The sequence below is a fragment of the Orcinus orca genome, chromosome 17, assembly GCF_937001465.1.
Source record: "Orcinus orca chromosome 17, mOrcOrc1.1, whole genome shotgun sequence".
Classification (NCBI taxonomy): Eukaryota; Metazoa; Chordata; class Mammalia; order Artiodactyla; family Delphinidae; genus Orcinus; species Orcinus orca.
Genome location: NC_064575.1, coordinates 22,076,503 through 22,097,786, shown reverse-complemented (window position 1 = coordinate 22,097,786; position 21,284 = coordinate 22,076,503). Strand labels below are relative to the sequence as shown.

Below are 21,284 nucleotides of genomic sequence, written 5' to 3'. Positions count from 1 at the left end.
ACTACTGTATATTCACCTTAGAATTTTAGCATAAAATTTAGTAGGAAACATTTTAGCTATTAAATATCTCCCCCAGTTCTTGAATATCAGAGCATAGTTATTCATAACAAAGAATAAATGCTAAAGCCAACAATATACCAAAATTAAAAAACAAATGAAAAGGAGCATAAAGAAATAGTAAAGAATATCTGATAATAAATATGAATTATTTTAATCTCTGAACTTAAAACCAATTGTATAAAAAATATGCATTACGTAAGAAATACACCTGAAACAAAACATAGAAAGTTTAAAAAAAATCCTTATATAAAATGTAGAAACTGATCAGTAAAAGACAGACAACCTAAGAAAATTGTTAAGAACAGGCTATTCATAGAAAAGGAAATGCAAACTGTCAATTAACATGAAATGATGCTCATTCTCTAGTAGTCATGGAAGTGAAAATTTAAGCTATAATGAGGCACAAATTTTCACATATCAGGATTGGTAAAATTGTGAAAGGCTTATGACATCTGGGGCTGACAAGGATGTGACAAAACGGGCTCCCTTATTTGCTGGTAGAAGCATGAATCATTTTTACTGAACACAATGATTTTTAAATGAATATACCATTTCCTTCAGCAAGTCTCAATTATGGGAACCAATTCTACAAAAATGCAAACATTAATATAAAAGGAGATAATATACACATACAAATATATAAACACACATACACATACAAAGATGTCTATTGTAGTATTGTTTGTTGGAGCAAATATTGACTTTTTTCATCAATAAGAGAAATGTTGAATAAACATTGGAATACACTTAATGTAGAATATTATGTAGCTATTTTAAAAAAGCTGTTCTAGATATGTTTGACTTAGAATGATGATCATAATATAAAGTGAAAATAATACAAAACAAACCGAAGAGTAATGTATATATTATGATCCTATATTTTTAAATGGTAAAGGAAAGTGCCTTCATAATCCCTATATATGCATGTATATGTGTGACTTTTGTATGCATGTATGTACATTACACATATGCATAGGTTTTTTGAGCAAGAAGGGTATTCGTATCAAACTGCTAATATGAATCACCTCAGGTAGGTGATTCTAGTGGGGGCAGTGGAGAAAAATTTTAAGGTTTTCATTATATATCTCAGTATTCTTTGAATAATGATAAGCAAGTAATATATATGACATTAAAATATTTTTATGTTCAAAATAATTTAAAAAGTTAAAAGATAGGAAAACCATATCATGCAAACCAAAATCAAAACACCATAGTACAAATAGGGTGAGAAAATATGTTATTGCCCAAACTGAAACACTTTTAAGAATGCAAGGGGGAGCTAACCAAACAGGTTGTAATTCTGGTATAATCCAGAATGATCCGAGAAAACTGGGAATTATGTCTTGGGGATGTAATGTACAGCACAGTGACTACAGCTAATAATACTGTATTGTATACTTTGAAAATTGCTAATAGAGTAAACCTCAAAAGTTCTCATCACAAGATAAAAATTGTAACTATGTGTAGTGATGGATGTTAACTAAACTTATTGAACTAGACTGATTGTGGTGATCATTTTGCAATGTATAAAAATATCAAATTATTGTTGAACACCTGAAACAAAGCTTATATGTCAATTATGTCTCAATTTTAAAAATGTCTGAGGTTTGATATAGCTAAGGCAGGAATCTATGGTTTCAATATATGCTGGGCCACTTTTATGGGACCCTAGGTGGCAAGAGAACGTTACACTTCTATCTCGGTATTCACCTTGTCTAGGTAAAATCACCTCTGGCTAGAATGCTGATATTAAATGATATTTAAAAACATTTAAGTTCTTAAGAAATCAGTCACTGTGGATGTAAGGCTAATCACAAATGCAGTCATTAAATGACAGAATGTTAATCTGTTGATTCCCCACCTGTCTGTATGAACAACCTTAGTAAACAAGTCCTCTCCTTGCCTCTCCATATAAGTTTTAGAATCAGGTTGTTTGATATCACAAAATAACTTGCTGATATTTTTGAGATTATGATAAATCTATAGGTCAAGCTGGGATAACAAACATCTTAACAACGTTGAGTCTTCCAATCCATCAATCCATGAACATGGACTATCTTCCCATTTATTTAGGTCTCCTTTGATCTTTCACCAGAGTTGTGTAGTTTTCCTCATAAAGATCGTGTACATATTTTGTTACATTTATACCTAATTACTCTAAATGTGTTGTGTTTTTAATTTCAAATTCCATTTGTTCATTGCTAGTATAGAAGAAAACTATTAACTTTTGTCTAACTTCGTATACTGCAACCTTGCATAATCATTTATTAGTTCCAGGAGGTTTTTTTTTTTTTTTTTCCTATTGATTCTTTAGGATTGTCTGCATAAATTACAATGTCATCTAGTAAAAAAGACAGTTATATTTCATCCTTCCTAATTTTTATATCTTTTTTTCCCTTTTCTTGTCATATTGAATCACCTACGTTTTTTCAAAATACAATGTTGATAAGCAATGGTGAGAGGGACATCTTTGCCTTGTTCTGATCATAGGAAAGTTCTGAGTTTCTCACCATTAAGTATGCTATTAGCTATAGGATTTTGGAGATGCTCTTTATCAAGCTGGGGAAGTTCCCCTCTAGTCCTTGTTTACAGAGAGGTTTTTTTTTGGGGGGGGGGTTTGTTTGTTTTGTTTTTAATGAATGGATGTTGGATTTTGTCAACTGCTTTTTCTGCATCTATTAATTTGATCATGTGATTTTTCTTCTTTACCCTCTTAAAGTGATAGATTACATTCTTTGATTTTTTTGAATGTTGAACCAGTCTTACATATATGGGTAAATATCACTTGGTTATGGTGTATAATTATTTTATACATTGTTGGATTCAATTTCTTATATTTTGTTGAGGATTTTTGCATCTATTTTCACAAGATATATTGATCTGTGGTTTTCTTTTCTTGTACTGTCTTCATTTGGTTTTGGTATTAGTGTAAGCCTGGCCTCATATAACAAGATAGGAAGTATTCCATCTGCTTCTTTCTTCTGGAAGAGATTATAGACAATAGCTATGATTTCTTCCTTAAGAGTTTGATAGAAATAATCAGTGAACCCATCTGGGACTGGTGCTTCTGTTTTGTAAGCTTATTGACAATTGATTGAATTGCTTTTATAGATATAGGCCTATTCAGATTGCCTATTTCTTGGTAAATTTTGGCAGATTGTGTCTTTTAAGGAATTGGTCAATTTCATCTAGATTATCAATTATCATCTAGAGTATCTATTATCCTTGTTAATGTTCATGGGATCTGTAATGATGTCCCCTCTTTCATTTTTGATATTAGGAAATTTGTGTCTTTTTTTTTTCCTTAGTTAATCTGGCTAAGGCTTATCAATTTTATTTATATTTCCAAAGGAGAAGTTTTTTGTTTTGTTGAGTTTATTGATTTCCTGTTTTCAATTTAATTGATCTCTGCTTTAACTTTTATTATTACTTTTTCTTTTTGTCTTTTGCTTACTTTGGATTTAATTTTCTCTCCTTTTGTAGTTCCCTAAGGTGGAAGCTTAGATTATTGATTTTAGATACTTTCCTTATTTAACACATGCAGTCAATACTATAAATTTCCCTCTAAGCACTGCTTTCACTGCATCCTACAGATTTCAATGTTATATTTTTATTTATTTCAAATATTTTAAAATTTCTCTTGAAATTTCTTCTTCAATCCACATATAACTTCAAAGTGTATTGTTTAATCTCCAAATACTTTGGGATGTCCCAGATGTCTTTCTGTTATTAATTTCTAGTTTGATTCTATTTTGATCTAATAGCAGACATTATATGATTTCTATTCTTTTAAATTTGTTAAGATTCAATTTATGGCCCATAATTTGCTCTCTTTGGAGAATATTCAATGTGCTCTTGAGAAAACTATGTAATCTGCTGCTGTTGGATGAAGTATGAAGTTGTCTATGCATGCCAACTATATAGAGTTAATTGATTGTGCTGTCAAGTTCAACTATGTCCTTACTGATTTTCTGCCTGCTGGATCTGTCCATTTATGATAGAAAGATATTAAAGTTTTCAACTATAATAGTGGATTCATCTACTTCTCTTAGTATTCTATCAGTTTTCCCTCATGTATTTAGACTCTTTGTTGTTAGCCGCGTACACATTAAGAATTATCATATCTTCTTGGACAATTGTCTCCATTATCATTATGTAATGTCCATTTCATCCTGATAACTTTCCTTGCTCTGAAGTTGGCTTTGTTTAAAATGAACATAGCTACCCTGCTTTCATTTCATTAATGTTAGCATAGTATATATTTCTTCATTTTACTTTTAATCTATATGTGTCTTTATATTAAAAGTAGGTTTTTTATAGACAATATATAATTAGGTTGTGTTTTTTTGACCCACTCTGGCAATCTCTGTCTTTTAATTGGTGTATTTAGACTGTTGACATTTTAAGGTGATATAGTTGGACCAATATCTACCGTATGTTTTTTACTGTTTTCTATTTTTTGCTCTTATTCTTTGTTCCTATTTTTGTCTTCACACTTTATTGGTCTTTTATGATTGTGACATTTTATGATTCCATTTCTGTCCTTTCTTAGCATAACAATTATACTTCTTTTTAAACTTTCATTACTGGTTGCCCTAGAGTTTGGTATATATATTTGCAACTAATCCAAGTCCACTTTGAAATAACTGTGCCACTTCACAAGTAGTACAAGTACCTTAAAATAACAAAATATTCCTAATAATTCTTTTCTTTCCTCCTGTCCCTCATATCACTGCTTCATTGATTTCACTTATATATAAGCATGTCTTTTATATATATGTATATATATATATATGTATATATGTAATCAAATTATATATAGTTAAATGCATTGTTGCCATTATTATTTTAATCAAAGTGTTAGAGCAATTCAGAATAAGAAGATAAAAGTTTTTATTTTTTTCTTCATTTATTCATTCTCTGATGCTCTTTCTTTTTCTATGTAGCTCTGAGTTTCTGATCTGTATCATTTTTCTTCTCTCTAAAGAACTTTTAACATTCTGTTCAAGGCAGTTCTACTGGCAACAAATTACCTCAATTTTTGTTTGAGAAAGTCTTTATTTCTTTTTTCCCTTTGAAGGCTAATTTCTCAGATTACAGAACTCTAGGTTGGTGGGTTTTTCTCTCAATATTTTAAATATTTCACTTCACTTTTTTCTTGTTTGAATGATTTCAGAAGATAAATTGGACGCAATCTCTATCTTTGCTTTTTTGTAAGTAATTTTCCCCCGCTGACCCCCATGGCTTCTCTCAAGATGTTTTCTTTATCTTTGATTTTCTAAAGTTTGAATATGATATGCCTAGGTATATGACTTGGGGCATTTATCCTGCTTGGTATTCTGTGAGCTTTCTGGATGTGTGGTTTGATGTCTGGCATTGACTTGGGAAAAATTCTCAGCCATTATTGCTTCAAATATTGCTTCTGTTCCTTTCTCTCTTTCTTCTGATATTCTTGCTATGCATATGTTACACAATTTGTAGTTGTCCACAGTCTTAGATATTCTGTTCCATTTTTTCCCCTGGTATTTTTTTATTTTTTTCTTTTCAGTTTTGTAAGTTCTATTGTCATATGCTCAAGCTCAGAGATTCTTTCCTCAGCCATGTCTAATTTAATAAAGAGCCCATAATTCCATTACAGTGCTTTTTATCTCTAGCATTTCTTTTTGATTCTTTCTTAGAATTTCCATCTCTCTGTTTACATTATCCATTTTTTCTGCATATTTTCCCATTAAAGGTCATAGCATAATAATAATTTTTTTAAAAAGTTCCCAGTCAGGGGCTTCCCTGGTGGCGCAGTGGTTGGGAGTCCGCCTGCCAATGCAGGGGACACGGGTTCGTGCCCCGGTCCGGGAGGATCCCACGTGCCGCGGAGCGGCTGGGTTCGTGGGCCGTGGCCGCTAGGCCTGCGTGTCTGGAGCCTGTGCTCCGCAACAGGAGGGGCCATGTCAGTGAGAGGCCCGCGTACCGCAAAAAAAAAAAAAAAAAATCCCAGTCAGATAATTTCAACATCACTGCCATATCTATCTCTGGTTCTGATGCTTGTTCTGTCTCTTCAAATTGTGTTTTTTGCCTTTTAGTATGCTTTGTAATTTTTTGTTGGAAGGTGGACATGATGTTCTGCATAAATAAACCTGTGGTAAATGAGCTTTTAGTAATATAGTGACAAGGTGTGGGGAGATGGGAAGCTTTCTATAGTCCTTTGATTAGGTCTCAGTCTTTTGATGAGTCTGTGCCTCTGGATTGTAAACTTTACCAGTGCTTCTCAATACCTATCCACTTAGGTGAGAAAGGATGTCTAGCAAGGACTGGAGCTGGGTATTTCCCTTACCCCAGATAGGTTAGGCTCTGATAAAATTCCAGCAGGTTAGGTTCTCGTAAGGGGAGGCCTTGTTAAGAATAACATAACACTCTGGCATATTTCAAAATCAATGCTTTTTTCCTCTCTCTGCCAGAAGCACATGGGGATTTTTCTCATATTCACTGTGAGGACCTCATAGAACTCCTGTAAGTAAAGCTCAGAAAAAGTGTGAGCAAAGGGGGGACCTCCACTGGTAGGTCCCCTTGGAATTTTATCTCTAAGACTTGTCCATTCTGAGCTTCCAGTAATTCATCAATTACAGTTCAGGTTTTTCTATCCCAGCATTGGTTCACATGGAGGTTTCCGCTCCTGGGTTTCTGGTTCTCTAAATTGTAATTATTGCATCAGCTGTCTGTTTCTCCAATATTTGGGGAGGCAGTTTACCCTGTGACCTCACTTCTCTGACAGATATAAGAAGAGTTGCTGATTCTTCAGTTTGTTCAGCATTTTACTTGTTGTTATGATGGAATGGCGACTTCTAAGCTCCTTACCTCCCAGACTGGAAACTGGAAGTCCTACACACAACTGTATTTTCATTCTAATATTCTTTGACTTATATAGTATTTAATTAAGTGATCTAATTAAATAAGAAGTATAACTTAGTGTTAAGGAATTGACTTAGTAAATATGCAACTCCAATTGTGAATGCAAAAACACATGAGTATATCAGAAACTGGAGTTGGGAGTCTTTGGTATACTGTGAGCATTAGTCAATATGTTTTACAGAAGGAGTAGAATATTGATTATCCCAGCAAGTTAAATGAAGATTAATTAGTCAATTCTTAGACATATGTTCATGTTTGTGCATATGCATATACATTTGAATATATGCTTATATAGAACACCTTTTTCTTTCGAAAGATTTTTATTATAAGCATGTTTTATTATAAGCATATGTTCTTGCTTATAAATATTATCTCAAAACAAATATCATATCTGCTTAATACTTCATTTTACCATCTATTATCAGCTGTTTTTCTAATTTAGACTCGCTTTCTTTATGTGAATAGATTTTGTACAAGACAACTTGACCTTTCAGTTGGCATTGTATATTTTGGATCACCACCTTCTTAAAACAGTCTATTCCCCAGGTTTTCTAGCTTTCTGGCTTCTTTATGTATGTTCTTGGATCTCTGAATGTAAACTCAAGCTTCATCTGTTTAAAACCAAACATATTTTACTCACACCATCTCTACTACTATTCCCTATCTCAGTGAATGGCAACACAGTATATCCTGCTGCACACACCAGAAACCCAGGGATCAGCCCTGGTCTGTCAATCTTCCTTAACTTTAATTCTCAAATAGTGTTATATTGGCTTTCTAAATATTTCTCAAGTCTTTTCACCTATCTCTACATTCTTTCCCACCACCAAGTCCAATAAACCATTATTTCAAGCACTATGTAATTGTCTCCTAAAGATTCACACACATACTTTCTTGAACCTTTCCAAACCATTTACCATGCTGCTATTAATATGATCTTTGAAAAAGGTATTTAGTCATTAATTATTGATTTTAGGATCAAGACAAAGCTCCTTAACATGTCCTTAAGCCCCAGCATAATTTAGTTTCCTCCGGATCTCTTTCGTATGAAACCGGTGATTTCTCTTGCTTTCTCAGCTATATACCGGTTTTCCCTTGCTCTCTTTCATCCAGCAGCCTATCTGCCATTATTCCCTCCCACTTAACTGAAGCCATACATGCTGTTTTCTACATCTTTACTCTTCCTCTATTTTCTTTTTCTCTAGTTTACTCATGCTTCAGATCTCAGTTGAAGTGTTCCTTTCTTAGGGAAGGCTTTACTGAGGTTCCTAAGTAAAATCCTTCTTTATAGGCTTTATGGTAGCATATACTTTTTATTCATAACAATTATTAATTTGAGATTTGATTGTGATTATTGGATTGATGTCTGTCTTTACCACCAGACAGTAAATTTCTTGAAGGAAGGAACCCTCTGTGATTTTGATCACAATTCTCTCTTCACTACTATATGGCACATGGTAGATGTTCGACAAGTATTTGATTGAAGAATAAATGAATGACTTTTAATTTAAGCAAGGAATTAACTACCAATTCTTACAATAATCTGGTAAGCTACCTAATGGTAAAATTTGTAACATTTGAAATAGGATTCCAAGAACAATACAGACTTTTTCAATTTTCATACAGGCTACAGATTTCATTAAAAATAAGTTTCACTGGGGCTTCCCTGGTGGCGCAGTGGTTGAGAGTCCGCCTGCCAGTGCAGGGGACACGGGTTCGTGCCCCGGTCCGGGAAGATCCCACATGCCGTGGAGCGGCTGGGCCCGTGAGCCATGGCCGCTGAGCCTGCGCGTCCGGAGCCTGTGCTCCGCAACGGGAGAGGTCACAACAGTGAGAGGCCCACGTACCGCAATAAATAAATAAATAAATAAATAAAAATTTAAAAAAAAATAAAAAATAAAAAAATAAGTTTCACTTTTCAAAAGGTCCTCCAAATGAGTCTTTATATGCCATAAGACTTTGGGCCGTGAGTGTGCTGTGATAGTGATAATCAGAAATGAAAAAGATTTCTGTAGGGACCAAGTTCATTTTCAAAGAATAGTAAGACACGAGACTGAATCTTTCTTCTTCATATCAAAACCCCAATCCTCAGGCCCAGACCTATAAAATAGAAGGAGAATAGAAAGGAGACAGCTATCAGTTATGTAGCTGCCAATGAGAATCATTTATGGGCAGTAAATAGACATTAGTTCACTTAGAACACATGTAACCATGAGTTCCCCATTAGAACAGGCATATGGAAGACATGTTGGAGAAAACCACACAAAATTGAATCTTAAAAAAATCAAATATAAATATATAAAAGAAAAAAGTGAAATAGAAAATCAACTGTGTATGTAATTAGTGTTTCTGGGGAAGGGGCTACTGTGCATGCCTTAGAAAAAAATTCAAAGATAGAAGAAAACTATGCTAAAATGAAAGAAAATGCAATTCTATAAATCGAAAGAACATTAGATATTTTAGGAACAACTTATGTAACATAATGTTTTACACTGGAAAATACTGAGTTCACAGTCAATGTGATCTTGGCTTGTCTCTTGTTTCTTTCATATTCATAATAAATATGAAGAAATATTCAAATATGTCAAGATGCCTGTAAGAAACTACTACTGATAAAGTAATTCTACTATTTGTTAAATCAAAAGATAGATATATAAGGTTCTTTCCAACTCCACGATTCTACATATCTTAGTCTGAGCCACCCTTCTCACAGGGCTTAAATGGAAACAATTTCAGAAAGCAACTGTAGTTGGCACTCATGTATGCTTATGTTAAATCTATTCATAAAATGCACTAAAGTCAACTAGTCAACTATAATTGTGACTTTTATAGGAGTCAACCTTTTAAGTCAAACTTTTAAGTGAGACTTTTATCTACTGCTGTACACATCTGGCAAACAAATTACGTGGTATAAAAACACCCTTTCTGTATCTGCCAAAAATGAGTTTTGTTAAATACCTGGAGCAATGAAATGGCTTAACCAATATGGCTTTTCAAATATTCATGTGCCATGCAATTGGTTAAAATGCTCCAAGAAATAGGTACTCGTTCATATAATATTTTTGGTAAATTGGAAAACATCATACAGATTAGCTGCACATTTGTTTATCTTCTTTATTTGATGGATGGCATGGCAAAAATGAAAAGCAGGTTTTATCAGAGAGAAATGTATATATGATTTATTATCCTTCTTAGGGTTAAATGCAAGTCAATAGGAAAATGATTTAACAGGCAAACATTAATTTTCCACTATCTTTTCAGGAATATGTATAATGGCAACATGAGGATAGTTATAGAAAAATATATCTATTTGCACTTGAGATATTTGCAGTATGACTGGGATGTTTGGCACTAACAAATCTTCTGTTTACATAAGCATACTTTTACAAATATAAGAAGTGATGTACAAGTGTCCAAGGATGCAGCATCTGCCCTTTACATCAAATGGCATAAGAAAATGGGACTGTGTTTTCTTGTCTTTGTTCCCCTATCGAGCTTGGCAGAGGACTTTGCCCATTGGCCTGTAGTAAGTGTTGAATGGTTAAATAAATGATTACGTGTTCAGGCTGTAATTCCTATAGATAAAACAGATACATTTAAAGTCAGGATGAATCCAGAGACCATTTACGTTTTTCAGTGGTGAGAAGAGTAATGCATATTTTTCTGAGAGGCAGATGAAGATTAGAAGCCCATGATTACATCCTGCCATTACTCCACTTTTTATCTGTTCCTTAGATGACAACACATAGGCTAAAATTGCTTGAAGTCCTTCTAGAAGCTCTGATAGCATGGAATGGCTAGTTTGCTGGACAGAGCTAGTCCAATCCTGTGCATAAAGAATCTGAATCCTTAGGAAATTCTTCCTAATATGTCAAGTACATTCTTTTTTTTTTTTTTTTTTTTGTGGTAACGTGGGCCTCTCACTGTTGTGGCCTCTCCCGTTGCGGAGCACAGGCTCCGGACGTGCAGGCTCAGCAGCCATGGCTCACGGGCCCAGCCGCTCCACGGCATGTGGGATCTTCCCGGACTGGGGCACGAACCCATGTCCCCTGCATCGGCAGGCGGACTCTCAACCACTGCGCCACCAGGGAAGCCCTCAAGTACATTCGTGATTCAGCTAATCCCCACCTTCTAATACTACATTCCTTAGAATAGAAAAATGAGAACGTGCCAGTCTGCCTTCCCCGCCTCTTACATGACAATGACAATGCACATATTCAATCTCACTTTTTTCTCAGCTAAATTCTACCTCAAACATCCCCAACTGGATTATTTAAAATGCTGCAGAATGAATTTCAACTTTACTCACTGTCAAGAGGCTTTGCCTTCATTCTAAAGTAAATTCCCTTTGTTGCTGTTTGATAGTGGCAGGAAATTGGACCAAATAACCTCTTAAATGCATCTCAACTTCATGATTTCAAAATTTATAGTACGTTGTCTATATAGTATAACTTCTAAAATAGGTACTTTTATTTCCCCAAAAAAGCCAGTTTCTCTCAATGATTTCTGAGATTAACCTATGGAGTCTGGGGGAAGCTCTAAATACGTGAGGGTTTGTGTATATACTTGTTTATTCTTCAACTATAGATAACTATTCTTCCTGCCTAGTCAGCTAAGTCAGACTAAAGTTATTTTCCTTAAAATGCACATATAAATACCAAGTATTATAACATTGTTATTTTTATAATTACTACATGATAGAAAGGTCCCCAGTTTAACCATATTATTTTATATTATTTATTACAGGACAGCATGATAGACTTTGATAGCAATTGCCTGAATAACGAACCTAACTTTTTTAAAAAACATTCATGTGATGATAATAAGGTAATGACAATTATTTGGAGTTTATATGTCATTCAAGCTTGATTTCATAGAAGCTTATATTTTTTATATCTCTGTTAATTATATTGATTATATTAATAACACAGTCTTTTGGCTCTAACCCGACAATTCCCATTGATATGTTAAGTTATACTATGGTCTTTTATACTTTTATTTTACAAATAGCCCTATGCTTATTTGATAAATAGTCCTTTTAATTTTAGCATTTCATTTTCACCTTGAAAATACTAGAAGAACTGCTGAATTCAAAGACACATATCTCTTATTTCTAAGATTTTTATGCAGGAAAATGCTTGTCACACACACGCACACACACACACACACACACAAGTAATGGGTGTAATTTAGTTGTAGGCATTTTGAAATTTTTTCTTTCAATATTTGCTTATCTTCAAACCACTACCACTTCTATTTGGTATAATATTACAATCTACAGAACTTCCAACAAAAATTTGTGTCATCTCTTTCTGCAGAAACTAGTGTGCTATTCAATAGACTTTTTTAAAACTCACAATAGCTGAGTTAACTTCATGGCATTTAAGAGTATATCCATAAATTCTGTTTTTTTTTAAATTTCTTACATTAAATATTTGAAAAACTTGTTTTAGGTGAATAGGCCCTTTATTTTCTTATTGCCAGCTATTCGTCCATAGCTCAAAAAGGGCAAAAATAATAACAACAAGAAAAGTCACACATACCTTTCACTATTATTGCTTCCAGAAGACCTCTCCTTTAGTTATCTTGTTTAAAATTGAATAAACTTGTTATATGTTCACTCATAAGCGATAAGATCACACATAGCAAAGAAAAGAGACTTTAAAAAGTCAGATAATCATTAAACTGGGTTCTAGGCACTTTAGGCTGTCACCTGGGAGCTAAACAGTTTCAGTCTAGTTGCTCTTCAGTCATGCGATTAACTGGAATAGAAGAAAACTGGGGTGGAGGTGGGGTGTTACTTAGCAATACAGTTCTGGCCTTAGGCTCCTTAGGAAAGCTTATCACTTCTTAATATTTTATTTGAAACAGCCCTTCTGATGTTTTTTCTGTAATAGGAAGCTTCGTTTTTATATCGTGCTGCTCGAAAGTTGAAGCAATTCCTTAAAATGAATATCAGTGACGATTTCAATCTTCACCTATCAACAGTTTCACAGGGCACATTAACACTGTTGAACTGCACCAACAAGGTAAGCTGAGGACTGTTTGTACAAAAATGTAAACAACTCCAGTGATAAGATACTATCATTCTCTGATGATCAAATCTGTTAGCATAGAAATCTAAGTGCTTATAAGAAAATTGAAATACATTTACTCAATTCTAGAAGAGGAAAGCCTCAACTTGTAAAGTACCTATTCATCTCTTGGCTAGGGCAAAGAAATTGTTTTTAAAAAGGTACTAAAAATAAATGAAAGCAACATTGTAAGTCAACTATACTTCAGTTAAAAAAGGAAAATAGGGCTTCTCTGGTGGCGCAGCGGTTGAGAGTCTGTCTGCCGATGCAGGGGACGCGGGTTCGTGCCCCGGTCCGGGAAGATCCCACGTGCTGCGGAGCGGTTAGGCCCATGAACCATGGTCGCTGAGCCTGTGCGTCCAGAGCCTGTGCTCCGCAACGGGAGAGGCCACAGCAGTGAGAGGCCTGCATACCGCAAAAAAAAAAAAAAGAAAAAAGAAAAAAAAAGAAAAGAAAAAAGGAAAGTAAATAAAGAAAATAATAAATTTTATTGTCATAATAACTGTCAAGGAGGCTAGTGTGATAAGTTGGGTGAGGAATGGTAAATTTTTATTTCTAAAATGTCTTAATAATTTTAATCCATATATGTACACACTTATAAGAACTCATAGCAAATAAAACGGGTAATCAAATGTATTTAACAAATATATTTGTATATAAAAATTGGGCATATTTATGTCCAACAATTTTCAAGTTTTTTGCCTCAATAATTTTGATAAGTATAGCGCTAATTTTTTCCTACTTCTCTGCTAGTGGTCATGAAATATAAACAATAAAACAAAATTTGGAAGACATTATCTTGAGACTAGACATCTTCATCTGCAAAGTGGAGAAAAATATAGTACCTACATTATAGGATGTGAAAATGACATAATATAGAGTGCTTAGTACTAAAAAGTTTCAATAAATGTTTTATAATTACTATTATTATTTTTACTCCCTCTTCAGGAATGTTACCAGCTGCCACATAAAGCCAAAAATATTTCTTATAATTTTTAAAAGAAAATTTTAACATTTTTATGATAGAAAAAGGATTGTGTGTGTTTTTAATTTTTAATACTAGTAGTTGCCCATAGAAGGTAAAATGGTAAGATTGTCCTTGAGCCCTACTGACAGTGATGAAAATATATATTGGACCGTATAAGTTGGACCACTTCATTTATCATTACATTATCTACTTGATGCAAGCCAGTCTCCTCTTGGTGTTGTGGATTTGCCAAGCTTATTTCCAATCTTGTCCCCTTATAATGTTAGTCCCTTATATGGAATTTCTACTGTTCTCTTTTCTGTAAATCTGATCTCTCTTGTTCTATGCATCCTTTAAGGCCAAGCTTAAGAATCATGAAGACTTTACATTCTAGCCTACCATCTCTTAATCCTTATTTATAGTGATTTAAAGTACAGTCAGCCTTTCATATCCATGGTTCTGCATCCTCAGATTCAACCGTGGATCAAAAATATTCAGAAAAAAATCTCTAGAAAGTTCCAAAAAGCAAAACTCGAATTTGTCAAGACACATCAACAACTATTTACACAGCATTTATTTTGTGTTTACAACTATTTACATAGCATTTACATTGTATTGAGTATTGTAAGTAATCTAGAGATGATTTAAAGTATACAGGAGCATGTGCCTGGTTATATGCAAATTCAGCGCTATTTTATATAAGGGACCTGAGCATCCATCCTTGGATTTTGGTACCCACTGGGGTCCTGTAACCAATCCCCCACAAATACAGAGAGACTACTGTACTATCTAATGCAGGAATAGCAAGTTCGTTTCATGTTGCTTACACATCCAGTTACTTAGTAATGGCTTATGTTGTGCATAAGCTTCAAGTCAGGGCTTAACTGAAAAGAATGCAGAGCAAACTAGCGATATCAAAGGGTTAAAGGTTATAGGTATGCTGTATATTTGCAATTCTTTCTCTCATGTGTTGAGCTTTGCATTGATTACCATATTCCAAAATCAACTAATTGTAGAAAAAGAAAATACACAAATAATTTAAATTTTGAAATTAAATAAAATTATGTTACAAAATTAACCTGCTACAATCCAAATTTTTCTTGAAATGAGAAGGCAAGATGTTAAAGATGGTCAGCTATATTGAATTTTCTTCGTGAGTTAGGCATGCTACAAGCTTTTTATAGTTATTTCATTTTGCTTCTGATGGGTAAAGCTTAATAAAATTTATGATAAGGATTTAACAACTTAATGCTAATGTTATTTTCATGTTGATTAAAATTCTAATTTTTTGTCTCTGTTAGTATACCCTTCTATATTAGCTTTTCATACCTCACAGCAATTAACACAATGCTGGGCATATTTGCAAAATTATGCATCCAGGTTATTCGGAAGACTAACCTCTCTTGTTTCTCCCTTCTCCCTGTTATTCAATTTCTAAATGAAATTAGTATTCTGCCACACTAACAATAAATAATTTAAAGTAGATATTCAAATAGATTAGATGGGCTGAGAGTAATATGAAAATTAGCAATTATATTAATGGAAGGAGTAATAAAGGATTAATAATCAATATTGTAAATATGACTTGGTTTTTAAGGGTAAAGGAAGAAAATCAACTTCCCTGGGTGAAGCCCAACCCACTAAGAATTTGGTAAGAGTGATTGTATAGTTTTCTTATCAGCTTTTTACTCAACTTAATTCCTTAATATTTCTCTTTGAATTGTTTCCTTTTATATGCTCGATTTTGAAAATATTCATTATAATGTTGGTAAAAGGAGAAGGGAGGTACCCCTTAGAAATTGGATCCCTTTAAACTGAATTTTTAAAAACCACTATTTTAAAATTAAAGAAGCTAGGGAAAATGTCAGAGCATTGATTTTTTAAAAAGAAACAAAATTAAAACCTCAGTAGGTAATAGCAAAGGACATGAACAATATAGGAGAAAATAAACTAAACAACAAGACACAATGAAAAAACGTTACTCTAGTACAGAAATACATACTAAAAATGAGAACCCATTTTATACCTATTTTATTAGTATAGACTGTACAGTATATACTGTATAATAGTATTTGAATATTCTATATTTATATATACTTGCACACATTCTATTAGATTATTACACAAAATTATATACCAATATAGAAAATATGAATGAAAAAGTCAGAATATTTAATTAAATCTGATTATACATTACAATGATATAAATATTAACTAGGATGAGACAGAAAAATGAACACACCTGGTTCATGAGAGTGATAGATTCCTTTTTCACACTTCCGTTACTACGTTATTTGACCACTATATATATATATACGGAAATTCCTTATTCCTCTTAGAGAAGCAGTGTGAGTCTGCACACCCTGGGACTCAGGAAACTCTAGGAATTCCACCTGAAGTGGAATAGTTGAAATGAATAACTGAGCAATATAAATAAATACATTGAGGGCCTCTGGCTAAGGGAATTTAGAAAGAAAGTTTAGAAAAAGGAGATAACATCTGTGTTCCCAGGATTACAGAGGCAAAATCACAGTTCTTTGTTTTTTTGTCTTTTTAATGAATGTTCAATCTTGATCTTTGAGAAAAGTCATGAAATATTCACATCTATGTATTTCAAACCTGCTTAGTCACATAAACTTCAATTTGTACTTTTTAAAGATGTCCTGGGACCCTCATTAAAGAGAAGAATATGAGAAATTCTCCTTCATATTTATCTTTGAAATCTGTCCTCTAATCTTTTAAATGCATTATTTAAAGGGTATGTGTTACTGTTATTAAATATATAGCTAAAAGAGATCTGAATGTGACTAAACTAAAAATAGGACAAACAAGCTTAAGACCCAGTCATTATATTTACTTGATGTGTGACAATGGCGGCTTATTTATCCTCTTTACATCTCAGTTTCCTCAAATGTGAAAGGTGAAATCATCAATTTCATAATTGCTAAATAGATAAAATGAAATAATGTATGTATAGCACTGATCACAATACCTGACCTAGCAAACACCCAATAATTGGTTGTTATTTAAATGAAGAAATTACTCAACCCTGTACTAATCCACTTCCCAGAGACTCACAGAAATATAACTGAGTATATATGCACAGCTACTCTCTTATATGTCTTTTCCGTGTGAGGTATCTCTTTCTCCACTTTCTGTAGGTTGTACAGGTAGCCCTTATTAGATTTTTGTCAGGGACTGAAAACTAGCTTATGAGGCAGGCATCTTCCATACTCTAGGGAAGACTAGGGAACAAGCTTTATCAGGTATGTCCTTATTAATCATCTTTGACAAAATAAACTGAATATTTTCAGTATTAATTATTCCTTCCATAAAAACATTTTTTCCATTGTAAAAAACTCAATTGAATAATGTACAAATCTTTCTCACAAAAGTTTAAATAGCACTCTTTATGTCCACTGTTGCAGTGGTGAAAATGACATCCACCTAACATAGCTCTTTAATTAATCCTAAATCTTAAACCACAACAACCTTGACTTTCCTACACATCAATGATCACAATTATAGTTAGAAACCATATTTTAAAAAATATCATTCAAGATTCTTTTTAATTAAACCAAATTTTTAGTATAAGCTAGCATAATGGATATTAAAGATTAAATATTTTAAAATGTGTATTTTTATAAAAATATGAACTTACAAACTTTTTTTATGTATTTCTCTAGGAAGAGAATAAGTCTTTAAAGGAACAGAAAAAACAGAATGACCTGTGTTTCCTAAAGATACTACTACAAAAGATAAAAACTTGTTGGAATAAAATTTTGAGGGGCGCTAAAGAACATTGAAAAATACGGAGTGGCAATATAAAAACTTAAGAGCTTTATTTGTATCCTCCAAGAATCTATCTGCTTATGCAATTTTCCAGGGTAAAATGCCTTCTGGAAGTTACTGAATGCATCCTGGTAAAAACGGATTATGGCAATTGAGAAATCCTTACTGTAGTGCTAGAAGATGGACATAAACAGTGGAAACCACTGCAGCCAACAGTGGAAACGCTGCAATCAACAAACTATTTCACATGCATGAGGACATATATCAATCGGTATTAATTCTGAACTGATTTTTGTAAGATAATCTATGTAAGATATTAGTTGCAATAATACTTTTTAAACCTGTTTAAAATTTTCAGAAGACATATAAATTCTGTGAAATGTATAAAGTTTACAAGGATTAAAAATTAACATTTCATTATTACCAATTGTATGGCCCACTATGCATCAGCATACTGCAATGAGAGTGGAAATTGTCATCTGTGCTGGAAATGTTTCAGAGTTACAGTGAGATATGCATAAGGCCCATGAGAACAAGAGTCATACAGCTTAAAGAAGCAGTAGCATAAAGGAATCCAAGATAATTGAGAGATGTAATTAAACATGAATGTATAACACAGTGCCTTTAATAAATGATATAACAGATGTTTTAAAATGAAGATAAAGAATAATTTCACAAAATAGAAAGTCATCTGTTCTAAGAATGCTAAACCATAGTACTAAGTTACTTTTGTCATTTATGTGTAATAAAATTTGTCTAAATGAGTTTGCAATTTGGGAACTATATTTTTAAGAGAATAATATATGTTGGCCTTTTAATTAATGGAATGTATATATTTAATTTTGACACTCTATTTGTATATAAAAATATTTTCATACAGTATTACAATTGCTTACTTTGGATAACATTTCTCCTTTGATAATAAATGACCTATGTATTAACACTGTCAGATTCACTTAATGAATCCCAATAGGAGTTTTGTTTGTTTGTTTTTTGGCTGTACCATGCGGCTTGCAGGATCTTAGGTCCCCAAGTAGGGATCGAACCTGGGCCCCCTGCAGTGGAAGTGCAGAGTCCTAACCACTGGTCCGCCCAGGAATTCCCCCAACAGAATTTTTTAAGATCAAGATTTTTAATACTGCACCACTATTTGATTTCTCACTTTCACTGAAATATAACCTTTATTCTCTTATTATTGAGAATGTACATGAGGCCTGGACCGCCAAACTATACAAGAACAGGAACACTGCTTTACCTCCCATGTTAAATTTTGGTCTTTTTAAAGAAACTTTTGTATATACCAGATGCAGCTTAGAAAGGTTTGCCAACAGTCTTCACTTACTTATAAAGGGAACTGAAAACACTATTCTAGGCAAGCCAAGAGTTCTAAAACAGCCACCACGGCCTCATCACCACCTGGTTAAGAGCTGACTGGCTTTATTTGATCTACTGACGATGCTCAGGTGCCATCCTCAATGTGTGGAGGTAAGACCTTCCTCTCAGTTCGTGTCTGTCTCTCTGCATCTCTTTCTCACTCTCCCCAACCTATATGGAGTTTCTTCCTCACTGGTGCAAGTAGCTGTATAGAATTGTACAGACTGTTGTATAGAATTCACTGATTACCCCATTAATGAGGTGTTGACTCAGCTATGTTTTCTATTTGGTTTTCATTATTAACTCCAGAAAAGGGAGTTTACTAACACTTTGTAGGAGCAAATGCTTCTTCAGCAAGCTTTTTCTTCAGATGGACTTTTCAAAGTAGGCTATTCTTCCTTACACCACTAAACAGGTCAACTATGTGGTACATTTCCACCCTGATGAACTGGTGCTATTGGTAAACCATCAGCTATGAAATGGTGAAATTTTAAATTTCTAAAGGGAAACTTAAAACTGTTCTTTAAGATGTTTCCTTGAAGGCTGTTTATAACGTTCCCAACAGTGTTGAAAAAATTCTGTGATTGTGGCAAAATAAGGAACAATATTTTAAAGTGCTTTATTACAAATTATTAAAATTTTCTTCCATTTTATTTTAACCTTTGACCTTGATTTTTATCATTTGTTTATGATAGAATTGAATTTTACAGAAAATTTGCACTCAAAAATTTTTATTCAGCATGGTGTGTCAAATGCTTGGAAAAAAATACCCAGGCTTTTATGGTTATATTTCCCTTCTGTGTTTCCTAGCTACTAGCAAGGTAAGTAAAGACAAGGCAGGCTGGTTAATAATGATCTTGGATACTATATTTTTTTATTATTTCTATCCCCGTTAGACTTGTTTTATCTCAATGAACATTTTCTTTCAAATATGTACGTGGATGCTTTCAATCAGCATTTTCTAAAGTTTGTCTCAAGAAACTCTAAAACTTACTGATTATTAAAAATAATGATAATAATAATAATTAAAACCCCAGAGAATTCTGAGTTCTGAGGTCAGATAATTTTCTCTTGGAGACTCATAATTCATGTAAGTAATTTAAAACTCTGTAAACTCATAAAGCTTTTTTAAAAAAAGTTTAACACTAACATAGCATTTCCACAATTTGACTACAGAACACTTTTATGTAAAAACCACTAAACTATCACACTTTGAGGAATATTGCTTTATACAAAGAAACTCCATTAGAAGTCTTTTAAAATAAGCTTTAAAGGGATCTGCTGAAGGAAATACTCCTTTCAGGCATTTCTTTTCTTTAAGCCATTCTTTCATTGACAGCCAGTTTAAGAAGGACATCTCATCAAATCTACTGTAAATATTTCTCCAGAAACACACATTTCTACTCTACGGTTTGTATAGTACCCTGTCAACGCAATCTTCATATCTTTAGTCATTATGTTCTTACTGCTTAGAAAGTGCTTCCAAATTCTATCAGATCCTGCTCAAATTTCTAGGGGCATCTTAATTCCTTTCTTCTCAATTGCTGTGACTTCCATGATAGTTGTAGATAAGGGATAAACTTGTTTTATTGTGCTTCGCTTTATTGCACTTCACAGATACTGTTTTTTTACAAATTGAAAACTCTTGGCAACCCTGTGTCAAACAAGTTTATCTGTACCATTTTTTGCAACAGCATTTGCTCACGTCTCTGGTTACATTTTGGTGAATCTCGCAATATTTCAAACTTTTTTATTATTATTATATGTTATGCTAATCTGTGATTTTTGATGCTACTATTGCAAAAAGATTATAACTCACTGAAAGTTCAGGTGATGCTTAGCATTTTTTAACAATAAAGTATTTAATTAAGGTATGTACATTGCTTTTTTTTTAGACACAATGCTACTGCACACTTTTTAGACTACAGGATAGTGTAAACATAATTTTTACATGCACTGGGAAACCAAAAACATTCACGTGACTCGCTTTATTGTGGTGGTCTGGAACTGAACACGCAGTATCTCAAAAGTCTGCCTCTAACGCTAATGTTTCCTCCTTTAGTTGCCCATAGAACTTAATTGCCTGCATTGCGCATTATTATTTGATCATGTTC

At 33.3% G+C, this 21,284-nt stretch overlaps 1 protein-coding gene across 3 annotated transcripts in view; it reads left to right on the top strand.

The window, feature by feature from the left end:
• The window catches only part of IL7 (interleukin 7), a 55,831-nt gene extending 36,002 nt beyond the window's left edge, over positions 1-19,829 (top strand). The window contains exons 3-6 of one of the 3 annotated variants that reach the window (XM_012535344.3): positions 11,710-11,790; positions 12,861-12,992; positions 15,602-15,655; positions 17,691-19,829. In XM_012535344.3, the coding sequence (XP_012390798.1) occupies positions 11,710-11,790; positions 12,861-12,992; positions 15,602-15,655; positions 17,691-17,810 (387 nt within the window). In that variant the 3' untranslated portion in view covers positions 17,811-19,829. The remainder of the gene's footprint in view (positions 1-11,709; positions 11,791-12,860; positions 12,993-15,601; positions 15,656-17,690) is intronic. The other 2 variants (XM_033439854.2, XM_033439853.2) reach the window with 2 other exon arrangements.
• The last annotated feature ends 1,455 nt before the right edge of the window (positions 19,830-21,284 follow it).